This window comes from Nanorana parkeri, unplaced genomic scaffold (genome assembly GCF_000935625.1).
Source record: "Nanorana parkeri isolate BGI_ZX_2015 unplaced genomic scaffold, ASM93562v1 scaffold17, whole genome shotgun sequence".
NCBI lineage: Eukaryota > Metazoa > Chordata > Amphibia > Anura > Dicroglossidae > Nanorana > Nanorana parkeri.
This window is the reverse complement of record NW_017306285.1, coordinates 893,338-909,059: the sequence shown is the minus strand read 5'-3', so window position 1 is coordinate 909,059 and position 15,722 is coordinate 893,338. Positions and strand designations below refer to the sequence as shown.

The window sequence follows — 15,722 nt, the reverse complement described above, 5'->3', positions numbered from 1 at the left end:
AGGTCTAGTTATTTTGGATCTGTCCCCCCCCCCCCTGGGCATAGGCTTTAAAAACTGCTCCATTTAGGGCACAGTGCGAGTGTGTCTCTAAAGCCCCCCCCCCACTCCAGTTATACTCCCATCAGCAAATCCCATGAGGTTCCTGCCTCTCCTGCTTCTGTTTAGAAAACCTGGTGCGTCCAGGTATAGGGGAGTATGTGTCCTCCCTCCGCCATGACGTTGCATGAGTCTGGCAGCCAATCGCTGGCCCTGAGCACTATCACATGATGGAGGAGATGGCATCACTGCTCCCTCTAGCTTCCAGTGCTGACTTCAGCAGAGTGGGATTACCGATAATGTGAATATAACTGGGGCAGGGCTTTGTGAATTCTAGGACCGGATGGGCAGAGTAAAAGCTGTGTTCTATGTATTTATTTCCCGTATTCAGCCGCCTACAGTTCAGCTTTACTTTTACTGTAATCTCTAATGGAAAAAAACAAACATTGCCATGAAGACAGTGCATATTTGCAGGCATGTTGATGGAGGAGACGCAACATTCTTTTGCCCTCTAGCAACATTTTCTTTTCAAGGACACAAACTTTGGCACATAATAAATATAGAGAATGAAATAAAATAATGCAGGGTAGAGTGATTATATACTGCATATACTGTAATGTACAAGCATTCCGATCCCTTTTACTGCTAGAGAAACCAGTGGAGGTACTGACACGCTTACACAGGCATATGCAACCTCTTTCCCTTCAACTGTTGAGGACGTCCAAGTCCCAGCATGCCACTGCAGCCTCTGACTGGGACTTGAACTCTCCTAATAATGCGAGGGCAACAGGTTGTCTGCACCAGACCATTCTCATCTAATGTCTCCATTTTAATGTGTCGACCCTTACACTGCCAGCAACAGCTATCGCAGCAGCATCTTTCTCAATGCCTTCTATATCAGTTCACTCTCCATTCCCTCCTCCGACCTCTCCTGAGACTTCTATCACCTCACATATTGTACCAAAAAGGCACTTCTCAAAAAACATATTTTTTTAAAAGATTTTTTTTCTTTTTTATATATTTTTTTAATATATTTCCGTTTGTAAAAACGACATTTCTAAAAAAATTTTTTTTGTTTTATTTGTTCAAGTTAAGAAGAGAGAGTGGCGTATCACTCAAGTCATCAGAAACCTCCCTGCTCACCTATGTACAGAAATGGTAGGAAGGTGGGGGGGGGGGAAGCAACAATAATGGAATGCACACATGCTGGGTTGACAAAGTTTAAGACAAAAGTTAGACACAAGGCTCCATTCCAACGGGGGATGTACCAATCCTCTGCTCTATTATTATTTCATGGATCCCCAACCACCACACACATGTAGCACTCTATGACATTGCCGGAGCAGTTCCCACCAGATGCTCAGTTGGGACACTTGCTGCACTTAGCAGAATGTAATCATTATTAAAGAAGAGCTAAATTCTAATTGGATGACATTTAGTTTCCTAAAGCATCATGGGGGAATTGATCAAATCTGGAGCAGCTGTGTGCAGCAACCAATCAGCTTCTCTCTTTCATGCTGATTGGCTGTCATGCACGGCTGCTCCAGATTTTGTCTGCTCCTGTTTTAATAAATTCCCCTCCGTGTATCATAAGCAATTGCCATGATTGTATTTTTTGTTAAAATATTGTTTCCATCTCAGTGCTGCTGATCTCCTCCAGCCTCTTTCAGCCACCTCCTGACTACATGCACTAGTTCCAGTGTCAGCTGCTCATCATTGCTCTGTACCAGCTTCCTGATAGTTACCATGGTGGACAATGCCTGCACAGTGTGTGTTTGGATGACAAGCAGTTGCCATCTCATAACAGGAAGTGGATGAAGAACATTCATGGCAGGATCACCAGGTATCATCTTATTAAAAGCTGTAGAATCAAAAAGGTTGAAAACAACTTCTGAATGGAATTTAACAAACTTATAAGATGTTAGCTATTGGGTTTAGTTCTACTGTAATGATTCCATGGGAGGGGCTTATACTCCACTCACAAAGGGGAGCTGGACTCAGCTCAGCTTTTGTGAAGTCTGATCCTTATCTGCTCTGCTGAGACAGACTAGTTGTAGGAGAATCTGCCAAGGGAACCATTATGTATGACAGCATCTTCCATAACAACTGTCTGTCTCGGCATGGATCATTTCAGTGGGTCCTTTATACTTCACAGAATCCTTGCTGTGCCATAAAACCTGATGTGCTGGGGGCTTTACAGTCCTCCTCTGTGAGCAAGTAAGATGTGCTTAATTTTCCCAGAGAATTTGTGATTTTCCATTTTCATATAATACAGTTTCTTCAGCAGTTACCCCTTCAACAACCAAAATTAATTAATCATCTGCTTCATACACTAAATGGCCAAAAAGTATTTGGACGCCCATCCAAATTGTTGAGTTCAGGTGTTTACAGTAAAGGGTACTAATAATACTACAGCATACAAAGTCATATTAGGCTATTGTCTGCTTCCAACAATGTTGAGACAGCTTTGTGCTGGACCTTTTCTGTTCCAGAATAACTGTGCCCCTGTGTACAAAGCCAGCTCCACATATGCATGGCTTGATGAGTTTGATGTGGAGGAACTCCAGTGTCCTGCACAGATCTCAACCTTACTAAACACATTTGGGATGATTTGCCTCAGGTCTTTTCATCCACCATCAGTACCTGACCTTACAAATGCTCTTTTTGTTCAATGGCTACAAATTCCCACATACACGCTCCAAACTCTTGTGGAAAGCTTTCCCAGAAGAGTGGGGACTGTTATAGTCCTAATGGACTATTAATTTCCACTGTTTTGAAAAGGGATGTCCAGAAATATAACCCACTTGTATCAGAATAGCTACTGATCCTGTGTCCCTTCTTGAACTCCAAGAATCAGTTTAAAGGGTAAGTACGTACATCCCGTTTTACTCTGCTCTGCCTTAATGAAGTAATCATTACACAACCAGCAGTTATATGCAAATGTAGTAGACCTCTGCTGTTATATACAGTAGATTTGTTTACAACAATAATAACCAACAAATAAATCTGTCTGATATGTAACAGTGATGGCTTACAGCATTAAACTGTACCTTCTGCTGTCACTTGATGGGGCACAAGCCACTTCAACTGTGTTAGAAGGACTATTGTGTATAAAAGTGCCAGAAAAGTGGCATCAGTGGGGCATCACACATGACATTTGCCAAGCGGATAGTCACACAAATGCCGCAGTAATGTCACTGGTTCCTGCTGAACTGGTAGACTGCAAAACACTAACCAAAGAAAACAACTGCCAGAACGGTGTGCTGTAAACAGGTACACTTTAAAAAGGCCAGAAATATAAAGTATACAAGTTAGTGTGTATAGAAGACCCGGTAATAATATTTCAATAGTTAAGTACAAATCTGAGGAGCTGTTTAGAAATTGTGGACTTTCATCCCATTTCCTTGTCAGAAATATTGCCAGCTGTCATTGGCTAGTTTATTTGCAAAGTAGCTCTGCTTAGAGATCTTCCCATCACAGGTTTTCATTGCCATCCAACCAAGAACGTTTTTTTAAATCCCACTAGAAGACATGTGATACAGTATTTTTGTGACCTGTGCTCTCTAACAAAATCTCCTTAGGCAGGTAGGTGACAGAAGTAGCGCAGCACAAAAGCCAAGCTCACCTGTCACATAGGGGAAGGTCCCCTGCAGGGGTTTCAGAGGACAGTGAAAACCTTATGGTGTTTTCAACCTCATCCAAATCCATTTTTGGCAGCATTGCACCTTAAGCCTTAAATTGAAGCCACAGGATAAGAACAAGTCTCTCATCAGAGTTACAGGATAGAAGCACTTTAATATAAAGGCAGCTAAGATTGCCTCACCCCTTATTAAAATCCTGAATATAGTTATTGACCACAGAAGCCAACACATAGACATCTCAGAGCTGTGGCCTGTGCAGTGAGGGGCCCATGCACATCCTGACATTGATATTAATACTCCTCTGTCATAATACACATGCACTGGTCATAGGGTTCAGTGGGCCATCACCAGAGACTGCATCTAGGACCTTTATCTTTATTTACAGTGCAACTAAAGCCAAAACATTTAAGCTTTGGATATATTGATAAGGGTTTAGCTTACATGTCAGGTTTTTACTACTGTCTGTGTCTTTGTTAAGTGACCGTTATCAGTGAAAGTGAAAGACAATCCCAAATTTAGGGTTGTCACCTGGAATAGAGGGGGAATCTTCCAATGGGGACACTAGAGTTCTGGTGACCACTGGAGATTTCCCTCACTTTGGAGGGATTTACTCTCACTACCTGTTATGGCAGACAGGAAGTGAAGGGAAATCTGCCTAATGGGACACAGATGGTCCAAAAAAGCTGACGGGTTATTATAACCCTCCCTTACTCTATCCAAAACTAAAAGAAAACGTGTTTTGGCTTCAGTTCTACTTTAAGCTTTAATAAGGGGCTGCAAAAGATTTCTAAGTTGCTTTAAAGTGCACCTGTCCTTTAACCACGGTCACAACATCTGCACAGATACAGGAATGTTCCAGAAATGATTCGAATTGTATTATTAGCTCTTTGTATACATTGCAACTTGTTTTATATTTACTGTCTCTTAAATGTCTGAACAGAAAACCAGTATTCCTTATGAAAGGACTTCTGTATTTTGCAACATTTTGTATTGTTTTTGTCCACGGCCCAATATTGGTGCGACCCGTCATCGACTCTAGACAACCATCTTGCCAAAGGTGCTTACCGGCGATTGCGATACTTGTAGCGTTTAAAAGACAAACCTCCAGACGTTGGCCAAAAATCTACTCTGGACCCGATCAGATGCCAAGAACTTCAATGTCAGACTTTCTGCAACATAGGAGACAATAGTGCGTGTATAGCATGCCAGAACAACAAAAAAAAAAGATTATATCCCTCTTTCCTGTAGCAGAACGGAGGAGAAGAAAAATGAGGATTAAAAGGGATCGTTGATTTCAATTTCGGCCAAACTGAACTGGAATGAAGCCCATGAAAGAAAGTCTGTCTAGTTTAGCACTAAAAAGAATGCAGTCAAGAAGAGGGGTGGGATTCGGGAGTTTAATAATAAAAGAAAAAGAGGAAATGAAAGCTGCCGCTGTACAACCGAGGAGGTCACGTTCCAATACAATACAGATGTCCCGTCAATCCTCCTCTCCCCCGCCATACAAGTCAGCCAGTTTTTTAAAGCGGGGACCCCAGTCGTTCAAGTACTCAAAGTCCTGATCCTCAGAGCTGGAGGAGTTGAGGGAGCTGACAGAGCCTGCAGTGGATCCGCTCCCCTCATAGTCAAAAACCAGGAGCGAATCGTAAGGTGGCGCGGTGGGGTCGTTGTCTGCCGCTCTCAGGCCCTGTGGGAAAGACAGAAGTAGGTCAATCGAATGCAGTATAGTGCAGCATACTGGAGGGTATTCATGTATACACTTCAAGAGTTCAACACACTATTTGAGATCGTTAAGAGTGCCAGTGTAATGGTGTCAGCGATTTTCACCCCAATGCCACACTCTTAGTCATACTTCTATCATTTCAGATAAGAAAGAAGAATGCGCATCAGAAAAGATTGAAGGTTTCTTCCCATCCAGTCCTGAGATTTACACACAGCACAGTCAGGTAGGTGACACCATTTACATTCTGGAATAGAGCAGTGTTCTCTCTCCATCCCCAGATTTCTGAATGGACAGTGAAAAAAAGTAGCCGGAGACTGATGAGGGCACCTCTCTGCTCACTCTGCTGTCTCCTCTGTGCATGTTTTTGTCAGCACGTATGCATGTAGTCTACCTCATTGGCTCTGTCCTGCCCATCCCTGTCCCAGTCTGAGTGCTGCTGGATAGGGGGTTGCAAGAGGCTGATACGAAGTCACATTCAGGAACTTAAACTAGTTACATTTAAGGCTACAGTCACATCTGAGTGTGAACGTTTATAGATGATTTTGGAGTGTTTAGGTGTGTTCTTGTGTGTTTTTCAGGCGTCTTCAGGTTTGAGAGTTTTAGTTTTAGCCAATGAAAAAATAGGTACTAGGAGGAGTATTACAACAATAGAAGCCGGGGAAGGGAAGGTGTGTGGGGAATAGATTTGATTAATCCAGAGTAAGTGGGGGTCCCCTAATTATTAGAAATAGGTAAACAGAACATTCCCCGAATAGGGGATCCCACCATTACTCAACAAAATCTATATAAACAATATGATAATGAAAAATATATAAATGTATTTAATTTAGAAAAGATAAAATCTATGTATTCAAACTATATGTTCAAAACATATAGTTTGAATACATAGATTTTATCTTTTCTAAATTAAATACATTTATATATTTTTCATTATCATATTGTTTATATAGATTTTGTTGAGTAATGGTTTGAGAGTTTTAGTTTCAGCCAATGAAAAAATAGGTACTAGGAGGAGTAGATGGTTGTTTAGGCTTGAAAAACACTTGTTTTCAGGCATTGTCAGGTGTTTTTCAGGTGCTCTCATTGAAGTCTGTGGGCCTGAAATGCCCTACTCTGCGTCAAAAGCAGATCATGCACCAGGCGTCAAGCTACAGGCACCTGAGCGCTCGCTGGTAAACAGGCACAATTTCAAAGCATGGGATTGATTGTTGTTGAACATTTTGGAGCTTTGAGCTAGAAAAAGCTCAGGTGTGAATCAGGGCTGAAAAATACATTTCAAGGTTTATTAATGAACACAAAGCTGCATTAAATGATGTCTTTTATACCTGCCTGGAGCGGAGCTGTAATGTATATAATCTTATCAGTGTGTGACATTAGTAAACAGTATGATATGCTTGGCTCGACTGTCTCATGTACTCTCCTGAGCCAGTGTCTCCCGTTGAGTGGTTCTCAATCTTTTAGGGCCGGGACCCATTGGTAACATTTGCCAAGTTGTGGTGACCCCCAACGGTAAAATTTACGCGGCTGCTGCAGCGACATCTGGCGGGAGAACTGACACTGCTGCGCTAGGAGAGGGCTGCGGAGGACTCTCACCTAGCACAGCAGAAATCACACTGCGACCCACAGGTGGAGAACCACTGCTATAGGCAAAGACCGGACCAGGCTCTGCAGCTGGAACTAGAAGAATTGGATTTAAAGTGTGTGGCTATATAACGTATGAGGTACTTACTCCGCAGTACTGTCACTGACAGAGCAGCCCTTAGAGTTCAGTGTAAACCGTGAGAGTTACCCCTTATAAGATATAGTTACTTCCCCTTCTCCAGTCTGTACTCCTTCCTCCACACTCTACTATGCTGGAGGAGCTTGCGGTGTGTCACAGTCATGTTAGCAGCTCCTGGGGTGGGCAGGGCCGGCTGTGCTATGTGTACGCCGTCAGAATGAAATAAAAAAAAAACACCATAGGAATGCATAGCTAGATTCCTATTGGCTATTTCACTTTGCAATAAATAGCCAATAGCAAACTATCTATTGCACCCGCCCTCTGCTGCTGTCAATCACTAGAAGGGGACCTAAATAGTCATTCAACCCCCGACGGGGGCGCGACCCATAAGTTGGGAACAGCTGTGTTAGGGGGATGGAGGAAGGTCCTATATGCCAACACTCTTAAGGTGCCCATACACCTTACAATTATCTGCAGATTATCTGTGATCAGATGGAAAAAGTGCAACAGATTGGCCCAGGTGGAGATTACTCCATACACACAGTTAAGTGTAGATGGAGGAATCTGTTGCACCTTTTCCATCTGACCACAGAAAATCTGCAGATAATTGTAAGGTGTATGGGCAGCTTTAGAGCTGGGAAAACAATGACAATCAGGCAAAGCTTTTCAACCTGCCCAATCATGTTCCCCAGGAATGTACTTTTAGGTCTGTTGCGTAATGCTCCATAGACATTGGGTCACTACACAATCCAGCCGAAAACAGACTGCCAAACTGTCATGTCGTATCCTCTTCTCTCCCTGTAGTCTCTAATGGTAATGCTTACAGATGTACTAATCATTCTTTGAAGTCTTGTGATAGTCATAGCAGCCAATTTCTATCATGTTTGTGGATGAAGAATATGTCATCCGTCCGTGCCACTGGCACCTAAGTATGAAAGGTTTAGACGGCATGTTGGTTCCGCACACAATTGTAAGACAAACATAGATAATAGTGTTCATTCAAGTTGTTTAGGAATTCAAAATAAACTCCTGGTTTTTATTAAAAAAAAAACAAAACGAATTTCCACCTTTTTTTCTGCAGATCCAGGAGACTCCTAAGATTCTGCACTTTCTTTATACTGCATAGCTGAATTTCGGTGACCCCGAGTTGCCAGAGTCATTCCTCAATTTCCTCTTCAAAGTCCAGAATAACCGAGCCCCAAACTTGGGCCTATGGTGATATACTGCAATGTTGGGATCAGTTAATCAGGGACCTTCTGCCTGACACTAGTTTACTGCTGGTGAGTGTCACCGTGGGGGAACCTCCTCTAAAGTCAAACTAAAGGGTTTTCATTATACATCTGTGTCTTTCTTATAGTCAGGTTATTCTGTAATATTGTATTTGAATATTTAAGGGACCTTTAAACTCAACAGATGATGCAGCAGTCTCTTTTTCACATTCACCACTGTATATCTTCTGATACAATGATACAAACAAAAAATACATACATTCAATTGATTAGAAGAGTCCTTAAAAGAGAACTATGGCGTAAGTGTTTTTCCCCATAGTTCTCTTTAGGGTCACAGGAGGACATACTAGCCTCCTCCCGTGACCCAAAGCTCAGGATATAGCAGGCTATTGCCCACGATATACTGAGACAACCGCAGCCGGGACGGATGCCGACAATACTGTCTGGATCCACCCGGCTGTGTGAGTGAGATCGCGCTCTGCCTATCTAGAGGCAGAGCCAGCTGTGCCCGCCCCCTCCCCGTCCGTTCTTCCACTCAGCGCTGGAGGATTGGAGAGGGGAGGGGGGAATCCCTGAAGTCACTGCTCATTGCAGGAAGATGACCGGAAAGTGAGTGAGCGACGGTATGTGTGTTTGTCACAGGTCGGCTCTAAGTATAAGGATGAGTGGAAATCACTCGCCTCATAGTTCTCCTTTAAGCATAAGTTAGGAAGAAATAGTTGTTTTTAGTGGTGCAGCTGCTTTACTGAAATAGACCAATCCTCCACAGAAGGTGTATACCAGAACCACAGAAGGTTCCGGTAGGGCTTGCAGTAACATTAACTCAAACGCTCTTATCACTTTCTTTACAGGCTTAGCAACAAAGTATCACCTTGTATCAAGTACATGTAAGCTGTAACCCTCACCACAATTATTACCAGCAAGTAAGGCTACTCTTTATAACAGTTGTGACCGTGCTTCCGATATACAGTTGCTGGATACAGTGTGATACTTTGCTGCTAAGCCTCTAAAGAAAAGCATATATTGTAGTAGAGTTAGGAAGGTCTGATAATGCTTTTTATTGCTGTCTGTGCCCTTCCAGTCCTGGGGGTGACATGGCACCCTCAGGTTCTTGTAAGGCAATCTCAGGTACAAGGCCAACAGATCTTGTAACTCAGGTCCTCTGGTCCCCAGGGAGAATTATACATCACATGACAAACAAATGAAGGGTTTAGGGTTCAATTTCTTTATCACAGAAGAGTCCGGTAGAACTTGCAGTAACAAACCACTTTCCTTTTCATCCTTTGAAGGACACGGGAAGATAGTAGAGTAGACAAGGCAGCTGCCTTCAGCGGGTGGACACTGGCAAACAGAAAAACATGCTGGAAGTCCTGCCCACTATAACCCCGCCTCAGTTCTTCACTAGTGTTCTAAGATGCTTTTTCCTCAGCTACTCCTCTCACTTCTTATATCAACATACTTGATTCTCCGCAGATATGTTTTCTTTCTCCAATCAAGATGTTTAGCAAAATGCTCCAGTTTGGGAATGTTATGCACAGACCTCAATGCTGACTGTATACAAGCTGCTAGCAGGCTTTCCACAAGTTTCAAGTTGTGCTGCATTTTACTGAAGCCTGCTAGCAGCTTGTTTAAAGTCAGCACTCCCATTGAGATCGGTGTATAACATTCCCAAACTGGAGCCGAAGGGTGCTTTAAAGGCTTCAACAAAGCTTGCTGAAACTCTGTAAAAGCTCAAGCTGCTATTATACAAGCTGAAGTGTGTGTGAACTAGGCCTATGAGATATACTACTTGGACAACATATTACAGATGCCAGACATCAGTTTCCAAAACATGAACCCATTCACCTCTCTAGTGCTTGACACTGCTTTGTGCATAGTTGTGATGTCACATTATGTGTGCAAGTGGATGGCAGACATTTAATCATCTAGTAGTATTTAGAAATGAGAGTGAGTGAGGAGTCCCAACTCCATATGATAAGTAGCATTGCCCACTCTACTGTCATATCATATGTCAGCTCAACTGAATACAATGGGAATAAATCACGGCCAGTGTTTACACCCTCGGTCTCCACAAATACGACAGCCACTCATGTGGGGCTTACTCTAGTCCAGGTCAGCCTGTTTGTTAGAGATGTTAACTTTTGTCTTTATGAAGTGCCTATTTGTTGTACTTCTGAAGAAGCTCCTTTGTGATTGAGATACGGTGCTAGCTAAGTGGATATGAACTCTGCCTGGTGTGCTCAAATCCATTGCTTGGATGACTTATGTGACTCTGCATACATTGTAGTCAGAAATAGGAGAACGAACACCTTGGTGTTTGTGTGAAGGTGATAGCCTAGAGGTTAAGACTGCTGCCTGGGCTGTGGGAGAGGTGAGTTCAAGGCCCACCTAGGGCAAGGTGGAAGTGGTGCTTTGCACAAGAGGGGCTCCAGGTACTATTGTGATAGGCAGTAGTGCGGGTGAAATTATTGAGAAGAATGTTGATCAGAAAAATGGCTAAGTACAAAAAGTTTTCTGGGCTGCCCCGGCAAGACAGCCCAGGTTTTTGTTGCATTTATGTCACAGATGTTGGACCGAAAGGGGCGGGTCCGCAATCTAATGTGGTGCTCACACATGTTACAGGCCTGTGGGGGCCTGGGACTGGAGCAGACTGGTGGGTTGTCCATGGCCTCCAAGCTTTCACTCAGCGATTTGAACTTGAGTCTACTGTGCTTCCATGTACTTGCCCTTGGGGGTTTACAGTGCTTGTCTGGGGGTCTACAGCACTTTCATGGAATGGTGCACAGTGCCTTTTGCCCTTGGGGGGTCTACAAGCACTTTGAAGGATTTGAACTTGGGTCTATGGCGCCCTGGGTCAACGCTCTTATCCTCTGAGCTATTCACTTCTGCTCGATAGCTCTTGTGTTCGTTCTCCTATTTCAGTATAAGTTGTCAGGAAATCAACAGGATAAAGCAAGGTTTGAACCAGCAACTCCAAAATCTCTGCTGGACCTTGGGCTGGCTGCTAAACCACTAAACCACAGCCCAGTTCTGGCTTATAGACTGAGCAGCCAGCCCTTTGAATACATCAACACTTAGACACTGAAGACTTAGTAAATGTAATTAATTACTGATGACTCCTAATAAACAGTGCTGATGCTGGCTCATGGTGTTAACACGTCCAAAGAACTTCACTCTCATCCACTGAACTATCTTCTCCTCTCAACAGCTGAATCAGCTTGATGAGAGGACCTGCTGCCAAACTATGGCGATAGCTGTGCAGTCCATAGAGGTAATGATGACTGCATAGTATGCCAGCTGCGGGATTCAAATCCAGGTCTAGAAGTCCGGTAACCCAGCAAGCCACCTGGTCAGCTAATTGACCAGACCTGATGAAAGTTTTAGGGTGAGGCGGTGTATAGCCTATATCAATAATGATCAACAAACTCTGATATAAAAAGCCGAAAAGACTCAAAAACTCTAACCAAATACGCAGCATGGAACTCATATTTACTTATGTCTACCGACTCGGTTAATAAATAAAGCACCTTACCTATAGTTTGGAGACTTGTGTTTGACCCCTTTAGTATTGGAGATATAGGTTTGATTTTCACTTTACAATGTGCAGACTTGGTGACGACACTAAGAATTGTTCAGTGATGTTGCGGATATATGGAGTTGTCTGTCCATGGAAGAATTAGCAGGGGTGTCAGAGATGCTGCTTCCAGTCTTGGTCCCATGTCAGGCTAATATAATAGCTAAGACCAGTATTAGAGATTTAACGAGCGTTTAACCCTTGCAGTGCAGGGGCAGCCCCCGTGCGAGAGGAAAATTTAGCTTTAAAAAAATACCTGGTGGTCCTGCCACAAATGTCCTTGTTAAGGCGCCAACCCTGTGTCCTAATTGTTCTCCTCTGTTGTCACACAGGATGGAGACTCCAAGTGGGTGGTTTCTCCTTGTGAAATGTCTGTCTGTCGTTGAATACTTTGAGTCACTGACTCAGAAACACAAATGCAGCAATTGAAGTGAGAATTGCTAATCTGTATATTTGTTCCAGCAGCGACACAAAGCGCCATTGGATCAGCATTTCCAAGATGTCATTGGCAGCCTACATGTTTAGGGCTCATTCACACTTGCATATTTCTCTGCAGTAAAAGGATACAGTTCTGTCCTATGTGGCTGGTTTGCATCTCTGCACTGCAATTTTATGTGTTTTTAAAGGGAAAGGGCTAATTCCCCTGATGCGTGTGAGTTAACATGCATGCAGAATGTGAATAGGCCCTTACTGTGTGCAGCTCCGTACTGTCATGTTTCATCTTCTTCATAGGAAATAGACATTTTGGTGTGTACAGATCCCATGACATTGTTTATGTGATATAGCAATCTCTCACATGCTCACCCGTGCCCTCCAATTGGGATAGGTTGCAGCTATATCTGTGTTGTGTCAGCTGGCAGGGAATAGTGCCCAGACTAGCATAGAGAGCACCTCTTCCCCAGCACGGGACAGGTCCTCTCATGCCATACAGCAAGACACACACAGGCTAGCTAGCCTGTTGCAAAACAGTTACCGTACCAATAAAAAAAGTGACCAATATTATTATGTAGACTTGCATATACTTTATTACTGGACCAGCACAGATATACAGAAACTTACATCATACTTACATACGGTATGTCTATCATAACTTTTATTCATTCAGATCTACACGCAAAAGGACAGCTGCAGCAACAAGAGGAAGCAGAGGGATTTTGGTCCCAAGGAGAAATGGAACTGTGCTGAAAGCTATCTTCAGGCCCCACCAACAGTGCTTGTTTTGTAGATTCCCTCCCAGGAACATAGTTAGATTCATTCCGTAACTGAACAAGATTTCCCAGAGCTTGTGTGAGAAGATCCACATCACGTGCACTGTAGGAGAGGCCCGAAGGCATGCTTGTTGGAAGCCAATTAGCTGATATCAGCAAACAGTTTTACTGTAACTTTCCCTAGCTGCACCTAATCATTTTCCCTATTAGCTGAGCCCGTTAGTGTAATGACAGCATCGCCCGATGTTAACTTATACAGCGCAAAGAGCAATGATGATGTCATAATACTACATGAAGCAACGCCAAGGACATAGTGAGATATTGGAGGCTGTTAAACACAAGTGAAATATCATCTGTGGATGAACGTACCCTCTAAATGACTGTTTACCCTGTATGTGACCGTTTTACAATTAAAGTGACATTAAACCCTCAGATTTTGTAACATAAATACTGTACTGTAATGTGCGCCTTACTGTAATCCATGGTAGTTTCCCTTCTCTTTGCTGTTCTTCCTTTTAAATCTGTATCTGTTCTCATGCTGGGCAGAACTTCTGTTTTGCAGCAGACTGCCTTGTCTCAGGAATGGATACACGGTGTCTGTGTGAAGGTTCACAACCTGAGCCAGCACTACAGGAAGAGGCACTCGGCTGCAAAGGGAAGTTCTCCCCCAGCATGAGAAGACATGAGGATTTAAAAGGAAGAGCAGCAAAGAGAAGGCAAACAACCATGGATTACAGTAATACACTATGGCCCTGTTCACACCTTTACGTTTTGTCACGCGTTCAACGCTCTATGAACGCTCTACAAAACGTACAAACTTGAAAATCCCATTGTTTTCTATGGGTCTGGTTCACACCTTTCCGTATTTCAGCCCGTCTGAACGCGCTACAAAATGGCCTACGCCCAAACAAGTACATGTACTTCTTTGGGGCGTTTTGCTCTCACGTTTCCATTGGAATACAGCCAAGTAGCCCTTGGAAATGCCCTCGTGACAAACGCGCATATTCAATACGCCTAGGTGTGAACCCAGCCTATTGGTTTATGTTACAAAATCTGAGGGTTTAATGTCACTTTAAGGAGCCCCCCCAATATGCCCCCCCATACCCATGTTTGCCAGCATGTGGAAATGATCATCATCACCAGTCCTATTAGGTACCAGAATGGTCCTGGTTTTACTTTACATACAGATAGATGGGAACAGAAATGCTGAAAGAAAATCACAAGAATTTGATCCTATATATTTATAGAGAACCGGCAAATCATAAATGAGCTCGCTACAACTACTGAGACTTACAATGGAGGTCCGCTTACTGACACATCAAATCCATTACTCCACTCTGATTGAAAGTTTCAATAATGTGGAGAATCCAGAGTCAGTTTGTAAAACAATATTCAGCAATGCCCTCCTATAACTCCCATCATTCAGTCCCCATACCCCCAAGGGGTCCTGATATACTCTGTTAAAGCCCAAGTCCAGCTTTTTTTCCCCCTCTCCCCTGTTATTTGATAAAAGTAATGGATACATACCTTTGGTGTGGTGACATTTCCTCACCGGTGGCTGTCCTTCCTCTACACATATTATGGTGTGAGAGTGCCGCACAGGCTGCATGATGTACATGACAGTTTATTGACACTGGGCTATCATTCAGCTCTGCAGGGTACAGTGCCAGGTAGAGGGTGATTATTACTATTATTACTACCTTTGTCCTAACAGGTCATGTTCTTACCTTATTTAACCCTTTCCCAGCATGTGCTGTAGGCAGTGCGTGGCAGCCTCCCCCCCCCCATTCAGACATTAGTCATGTGCTGACACAACTGACAGATAAAAAGACAAAACAATATGTGGTTATCATAATTAAAAACATGGCTGCATTTAATATTCCTGACTTCTGCCAAATGTCCCAGAGGAAATCAAATCTCCATTTCATTAAAAAACAGGAAAGGCTTTCCTGTAATAAAAGAGAATGAGCGCACAAAGAAACATGATATACAATGTGCCGCGCCGACAACATTCTGAGAGTTCCAAATCAAACATTCTCAAATTGTTGCAGTACAAGCTTTTTTTTTTGGAGCCATCGAAATATCAAAAGTTCCGCTCAGCTTCACTAATGACGTCAAATTAGTATCCAGGTCCTCAAATGCCAACTTGATATGCCTCCTAATAGAGAGCAGATGGTTATAGCGATAGGATTACATCTGAAATGGGCAGCTGTATAGCCAGGGAAAAGGTTTCACAAAGCATCCAATATGACTGATTGAGACCTAATTACAAGTCTAAATCCAAAATCCCATCACATGGCCAGAGACTGCAGGCCAGATGCAGCAAGTGGTGCATGTGGCACCCATGTTGGATGTCATTAGTAACGTTCCAGCCATTTGTATTAAATGAAATACAGAGCAGCTCTTCCTTTCAGGGAAATGTTATATTTCAGGCTGGAGAGAGGATAGATCACTTCTGCGGACAGTATATAAAATAGCTGGGCACCTTATGGCATTTAAGTACAGTCATGTAGTCCTACCGCACTCCTGACTGAAAATGCCCCAGCGTCCAATAGGGGGGGGGGGGGGGGGTGGGGTAAAAGCAAGCGGGG

At 43.2% G+C, this 15,722-nt stretch overlaps 1 protein-coding gene across 1 annotated transcript in view; it reads right to left on the bottom strand.

The window, feature by feature from the left end:
• Positions 1-4,783: 4,783 nt before the first annotated feature.
• CDH4 (cadherin 4) overlaps positions 4,784-15,722 on the bottom strand; it is a 503,915-nt gene continuing 492,976 nt past the window's right edge. Inside the window, exon 16 of the mRNA XM_018560236.1 lies at positions 4,784-5,364. Coding sequence (XP_018415738.1) covers positions 5,158-5,364 — 207 coding nt within the window. The 3' untranslated portion in view covers positions 4,784-5,157. The remainder of the gene's footprint in view (positions 5,365-15,722) is intronic.